At 44.7% G+C, this 7516-nt stretch overlaps 1 protein-coding gene across 3 annotated transcripts in view; it reads left to right on the forward strand.

Annotated features, from left to right (window-relative positions):
* The window catches only part of TXLNG (taxilin gamma), a 54930-nt gene extending 48040 nt beyond the window's left edge, over window positions 1-6890 (forward strand). For all 3 annotated transcript variants that reach the window (XM_055337715.1, XM_055337714.1, XM_055337717.1), the window contains 2 exons: window positions 2684-2779; window positions 3753-6890. In XM_055337715.1, coding sequence (XP_055193690.1) covers window positions 2684-2779; window positions 3753-4073 — 417 coding nt within the window. In that variant the 3' untranslated portion in view covers window positions 4074-6890. The remainder of the gene's footprint in view (window positions 1-2683; window positions 2780-3752) is intronic.
* The last annotated feature ends 626 nt before the right edge of the window (window positions 6891-7516 follow it).

A 7516-nucleotide genomic window follows, 5' to 3' on the forward strand; every position in this document is an offset into this window, starting at 1 on the left:
AAGCATGATCACTACCTGGATGAGTTGACGTTGTTACAAGTAGTCTTCATTTCCTCTTTTCTGATCCTCCAGTGGCATCCCATTTCATCATTTTGCCCTTGGTGTGCCCCATGTAGCTAGTAATCTCTATGCTCTTAAATGCTATCTTTAATAAAGTGAATTCCTCTATTAAATAGTTTGTTGTTACACACAAAGTGGTTTCTTTTTTGTTGTGTTTTTTGTTTTATTCACTCAAGTGACACCCCACCCCTCTTTCACAGAACTCTGTGATTTTGGAGATTAAAGACATCCAAGCCCAGAACAGTAATTGTATATATATGTAATTGAATATGTGTACTTATTTACATATCTGTAATGAACCAAAATATGTCTGTGCTTCCTTTTTTTTAAGATTTTATTTTTTTTAAAGATTTTATTTATTCATGATAGACACAGAGGGGGGTAGGGGCAGAGACACAGGCAGAGGGAGAAGCAGGCTCCATGCAGGGAGCCTGATGTGAGACTTGATCCTGGGACCCCAGGATCACGCACTGGGCCAAAGGCAGGCGCTAAACCGCTGAGCCACCCAGGGATCCCCTAAGATTTTATTTTTACGTAATCTCCACACCCAACATGGGGTTCAGACTCACAACCCCGAGATCAAGAGTCACATACTCTGCACCTGTGCCAGCCAGGTGTCCTGGTGTTTATACATTTTTAGCTTTTTTCTTTTAGCTGTACTCCCACTGAATTTTTTCTCCTTCAACCATACACATTCTTTCTTTGGCTTCTGCTTAATTTTCCTGCCTACATTAAGGAAAGCGATATCCTTGATACCAAGCGGAGAACCAGAATATTTCCATACATATCCATCTGTCTGTCCATCCATCCATTCATCCTTATTTTATGTGGCACGTTCCCCTTCAAATGGAGCTTTATAAAATGGTGGTGGGTTGGGGAGAAGTACATCCTGGCACTTTGGAAGCATTCAGTAGATGACTAGATCTTCTATAGTGGCTGGGAGTGTGTGCTCTGGGTAATGTCCCAATTACATCATATAATGCGTGACTGTGGGCAAGTGTTTAACCTTTCTGGGTCTTCCTCATTAAAAATGACAAAAATACCTACCCTCCATAAAGTGGAGTATTTCAGACGGTGCTTTGGCCATGTTTAAGTGCTCAAATTACCACCTTCAGGTTTAGACTCAGTAGTCTGGAGAATTTGGTGAGGTGCGTCTTCGTTCTGCCCCAAGAGTCCTTCGAGGGCCACTCTTCTACACAGCAAGTGCCATAGCCGGCCAGTGCTCACCATGGGGGCTGGACGGAGCTGGAGTCATGCGCTCTGCTCGCTATCCTCTCTGCTCGTGGCTTAGCACCAAACCCAGGTCTTCATGAGTTCTTCCCATGGCCTTTGTTCCACCCTGCCTTGTGTTACAGTTTTGTGGGTGATGACCCACTCAGCACAGGGTTGTATCCTGGTGTCCCTTATAACAGCACCTGGCTCAGTGCCCCACCTGGAATCAGAGCTGGGGCACAGTCAACAGTGCATGAAGGAATCTTGAAAATGGGGCTCAGTGACAGGCACATATAAGTCTCACTGTGATTTCTGAAAACTGGGTTCTTGAAGTCTAGGTTTAAGAATGTTCCCCTTAGGGGATCCCTGGGTGGCGCAGCGGTTTGGTGCCTGCCTTTGGCCCAGGGCGCGATCCTGGAGACCCGGGATCGAATCCCACATCGGGCTCCCTGCATGGAGCCTGCTTCTCCCTCTGCCTGTGTCTCTGCCTCTCTCTCTCTCTCTCTCTCTCTGTGACTATCATAAATAAATAAAAATTAAAAAAAAAAAAAAAGAATGTTCCCCTTAGGGATCCCTGGGTGGCGCAGTAGTTTAGTGCCTGCCTTTGCCCAGGGCAGGATCCTGGACACCCGGGATCGAATCCCACGTCAGGCTCCCGGTGCAGGGAGCCTGCTTCTCCCTCTGTCTATGTCTCTGCCTCTCTCTCTCTCTGTGTGACTATCATAAATTTTAAAAAAAAATTAAAAAAAAAAAACAGATTTAAAAAAAAAAAAAAAAGAATGTTCCCCTTATTGGGGGCATGTTTTATCTTAGCCAAACCTGAAGTCAGCCTCGTGAGTGCTGAGAATGCCCAAAGCTAATGATACACTACGGTATCTTTCTTGCTCACTGGAGTGTTATTGAAGTGACACTACCTATAGTTCTGAAACTGATGTGGTCTTGGAGGTTTGTGAGAGATCACCAATTCTGAGTCTTTGGGGGAGCTGGAAACCCCGATCCTTCCAAGAACCAGATAAATTCGTTTAATGACTAGGAAACTGACACGGACAGGTTTTTGGTACAGCCTGGGGAAGGAGGTCCCTTCTTGTTAACCACAGCTGGGAGGAAAGACGCACTCCAGCCTAAGCTAGAGTTCAGTGTGGTGTCTGACCTCTTCCTCCATGTGCTCCTGCCTCTGAAATTGAGATCAGACTCATTTTTCTCATAATTTGAAACCCCTACCTTGGTTCCTGCTGCTGCCACCGTAGGAGCTTCTGAGATCAGCTCCAGCACCGATGGACAGGCACAGCTGTCAGCTGGACGAGGCAGGTGCCACAATGGGGTGGGGTAGAGCAAGCTTTTGTGGTGGGACAGGGGGTAGAGCTAAGAAATGGAACTTTGAATTTACATTTGCAATTGTGTTGATTGACAGATGACAAAGAAAATTAAAAAACTGGAAAAAGAAACAATAATCTGGCGTACCAAATGGGAAAACAATAACAAAGCACTTCTGCAAATGGCTGAAGAGGTGAGGAGGTTTCCCATGGTTAAGGTGTGTGTGTTGTCATGGGGACTCGTGAAGCTCAGGCACCTAACAGGGCAGGGGGCACGTGGTGTCCCCATCGCCGTAGTTGAGGGCTCTGGCCAGAGCCGGGGCTGGGAGGATGGCTCTCTAGAACCTGCAGCTGTCTTTGAGGCTTGCAGGTGGGGGGCCTGAGTGAGGTACTAGGTTCCCGCCGCACAGCTGAGGAGTGCGGCCTTCTGTCGCAGATAGCCACAGCACGGAGATTTTGCTTTCCTCTACAGCAGTGGCTTCTCAGGCTGGGGCTTGCATCACACTTGAGCTTGGAAAGACCCAGAAGGCTCGGTTTCACCCACTGTGACTGGTTCTGGGGTGGGGCTGCAGAATCTGCCTTTCTCACAAGCGTGCGGCGGCGGCGGCTGCAGGGCCCACCTCCAGAAGCCTGAGCACACTGCCCAGTGCCGGATGCGGAGAACTCCTCGGTGCCTTTCCTTTTGCCTTGACTGAGTCTTCGAAAGAAGCAGCGAGATGTTTTTTTTTAACCCACTGAAATGTATTGTTTGCAAACACAAAATCTCCTCTTGAATCTTGTTATCTAAAAATTGGTAGAACAAGAGAAATCTATGTAGAAAAGAATCCTTTCCTCTTTAATCAGGCCCTTACTTTTTTCATCTTTAGCTTTGTGAGGAGTATCTTGAATTTCCTTTATAGTTGATCAATACCGAATGTTTCTAAAAGTGGGTTTTGGTCATTTTGTTACCCTAGGACAGTATTAGCTGTTAAATATCACCTGGTCCAGGTAGATCAGATCGGTATGCAGTGAAGCTAGCCACATGGTTAGGTGGTGTGTGCGGAAAGGCGGCGCGCTCGGGGGACTAAAAACACTTTTGAACGTGGCTCAGGTTGGTTCATTTTTTTTGTATCCTGTAAACTGATTGGTATTCAGTGAGGTTACATAAATCCGCTTTTTTCCTTACAGAAAACTGTCCGTGATAAAGAGTACAAGGCCTTTCAAATAAAACTGGACCGGTTAGAGAAGTTGTGCAGGGCTCTTCAGACCGAGAGGAACGAGCTCAACGAGAAGGTGGAAGTCTTGAAGGAGCAGGTCTCCGGGAGAGCTGCGGGTGAAGACCCGGCGCTGCCTGGGACACAGCCCTGCACTGGCCTGGCGGCCCCCAGGGAGCTGAACACTGCTTCCAGAAGTGCCCCTGGAGGCCCCCTGGAGGCTGCACCCAAGGCCACGAAGGAGAAAACGGCCATGTCTGCAGGCGCGGGGCCAGGTATCGAGTCTGTTGACTGAAAGGAAGTATGATCACTGTATCGAGAGCTCTATTTTGTGTATAACTTTCTGTTAGTAGTAACTATTGGTTTTGTGGTGAAAATTTTCTTACTTTTTCTACCATATCTGTATTTTCTTAGAACTACTGGACTTATGTGGTACAGGAGGCTGCTTAGCAGTTTTGAATAGTTTTCCTCTATACATTTTCCTCAGCCGTGTTGCACATCTGCCTCATTTCCCTTCATTGGAATGCATGTGACCATCGCCTTGTCCTAGCTTCCCTGTTCCCTGCACAGAACTATTCAGATTTCACTGGAGACAGGGCCGATCATCACAAGGGAACTTTGTTCTGATAATGGTTCCTTGATGTGAAAACAATATTGATTCAAACATGGCCACCCCAATTAATAATACTAAAAATAATCTGATTAGTTTTGTCTCCTAGCCCATTTAAATGCTAAGTAAAAATAAAGTTGGGTTGGGTCAGAAATAAGTATAGCATCCTTGATCCAAATTAGCTTTTTGGTAATACTTCTATCACTTGACAAATTGACATGGCTGCAAGCCTCAAATACTCAAAGTTTTGGCAGATTAAGTACATAAAGCTGTCACTTTTAAAGTCGCATATACAGGCAATTAATTCATTGGACAAACAAAACAAGGTAATGTTTATGTGACTACTACTGCTTTGGATTCAGGTTAGAACCAGAACCCGTTTGAACTTGGACCCCAGATGGTCACCCTGGAGTATGGTGGTATGTTGGCTTTCAGGTTGGGATTTGGGTAGGCGTCCTCCCCTTCTACAGAAGGCAGCGTCAGGAGTTGTCATTTGAAGACAAGGAGGGTGAGTTTGGTGTATTGCTCTCATTAAGCAGAAGTCCCTCTGCTACCTTGATGCCTTCTGGCTACTTGAAATTTGGTGATCAACTATTTTTTGCAAATCCTGATAGCAAAGCTCTCCAGGTTTTTTTACTTTTTTTTTTTTTAATTTATTTATTCATGAGAGAGAGAGAGACAGGCAGAGGGAGAAGCAGGCTCCAGGCAGGGAGCCCGACGCGGAACTCGATCCCCGGCCTCCAGGATCACTCCCTGGGCCGGAGGCGGTGCTAAACTGCTGAGCCACCCGGGCTGCCCTCTCCAGGTTTTTTTAAAAGGGAATTTTAATTGTGGATCATGTTAACCACAACGGGTTTTATTTCCAAAACAAAGACTGGAACCCACACTATTAACTGTGGGAAGACTTGGCAGAGTCTTAAGTAGTCTGGATCTATTACTTATGCTTTTGGTCTGGTTCTCACCCCTTTTCTTAGTTACGGTCCTTTTAAGAAAAAAGCCAGTATTATCAAGGTCTCTCTACTTGGACTGGGGGAACTTTCCATATGAAGCATGTCACTTCTGAATTAGTTCCTTAACTTTCCTGTGTTCTTATGATGTTGAATATGGCTGAGTTACGCAAATGATAAGTCAGGTTACACCATGCAAGTTTGGACTTTTGCATTGAAATACTTTACCACAATTGATACTAGCACATTTCATGGAGCAAAACTATCAAACTGAGACTGCAATTGCTCACTGGGCCGAATTGAGTCCATTCTGTCCAGTTAACAAGGGTTTTCTCTTTAAAGCGGTCTTGTAAAGTCCTGTCGTATTCATGGTCTAAAGTGGGTTGAAAGAATTGAAAGTTGTCTGATAAGCTTCCGCCATTGGTCATAGGAATCAAGGGGCCAGACGGTAGAGGAAAAGAAAACCACAGAGCAGGTTCTCTCATTACTGTCAAAATGAGTCGGAAGCAAAAACCATCCCCTCCTCCAACGGCCTCGTATAAATATTCCTTTCTGCTACTAGATGATATGTTGGACTCATTTCCCCTAGAGGAAACGAAGGTATATATCAGAAATATAATCAACTTTTAAATTAGTACTAATCATGTTTCACAAGAACTCTGCTGGATGTACAGCTCTTACTGTTAAAGCCATTCGTGTAGCCCACCACGTTTCTTTGTGGTGCTTGTCCTGTGTGGAAGATGTAAATCTTGGACCTGTTGCATATTTTCAAGGGCTTTCTAAGCAATGTGATTAACAGTCCTTGGCCTGCTGCTTTTGGCTTACTATGTATTTTGTAGCTAGATGCGATCATGGTATTTAAAGGAGCTCGATTCTGTTTGGGATGCATGAGGTGTCCCTTCAGAATCTTTCCTCCCATTACCCTGTGAATAAAAACAAATGGGCCCTTCTGCGGACACCCCCCTGAAGCAATCACCTCACCAGCCCAGTGTTGTGGCTTTGTAGCACGCCCTGTATCCACCGTATTCTAGAACACTGTAATGCTGTTAGGCTGGTCCAGAAAAGGTTTAAATGTCCCATTCACTTCGACTGCATTTGTTGCACCATCATGGAATCTTGCTGTGTATTATTTATAGTGGCGGTAGACTCCAAGGAGTAGAGAACACTTGGGTCTTGGATCATGGACCATTTCATCCTCAGACTTGTTAGGAGTACATTTCTTGGTCTTGAGACCAGCGTTTTTTAGTTATGTATGCAACTGCCTTTATTACACCTGGTTATCACAATTCAATTCTCAGGTGTTGCAGAAAAATCTACCTCTTTCAGACTGTAGATGGAAATAACTGTGAAAAACAAATGATGCAGAGATCTTCTAGTTTGTGCTAAACACACGGCTTTATTTTTACAGCCCACGTCTTTCATGAGGATACGAATTGTTCAGAGGCAGTCTTGTTTTGCTTTTCAAAGACATTTTGTAGAGATTTTTCACTAATGTGAATCTGATTTTATCTACTCGATTCTGTATAGATTAAGTAAATATGTATGATAAATTTAACCGCTTCTGTGTGTTTTGTTGCCTGTGTGACCGTTACTGTGTATAACAACTGCAAGGACAGCTGTAGGTGGCTGGTTTCTCGGGCCTTAGAGAAAGGATGGAGCACCCGCTTACCCTGGGACTGGGTAGCAGAAGACTCATTTGGTGTGTCTAGACTCCTGTGCATACCTTTTTTCTGCCTTTAGAAAAAAGAAAAATTCTATAGTCTACCTGCTGTCAAATTTAAAAGACTATACTTTTGCATTTCCACAAGTCTTGGCTGCCCCTATGTGTATTATTAGCATGAGGTATGTAGAGAGGCATACAGGGCACAATCTAATTCGAAGATGCACAAAGCACATACAAAGTGAGGGGCTGGCTAACTTAAGTATTTTAGTGTTGGGAATTTTTGATCCTCTAAACAGCCTTTTTTTTAAAAAAAAAAAAAAAGATTTTATGTATTTATTCATGAGAGAGAGGAAGAAGCAGGTTCCATGCAGGGAGCCCGACATGGGACTTGATCCTGGGTCTCCAGGATTACGCCTTGAGTCAAAGGCAGACACCCAACTGCTGAGCCACCCAGGCGTCCCTAAACAGCCTTTTAAAATTAAAAACCATTCCTATTTGGCAGGTCCTACTAAATAGGT

This window comes from Nyctereutes procyonoides, unplaced genomic scaffold, assembly GCF_905146905.1.
Source record: "Nyctereutes procyonoides isolate TBG_1078 unplaced genomic scaffold, NYPRO_anot_genome, whole genome shotgun sequence".
In the NCBI taxonomy this organism is placed as follows: Eukaryota; Metazoa; Chordata; class Mammalia; order Carnivora; family Canidae; genus Nyctereutes; species Nyctereutes procyonoides.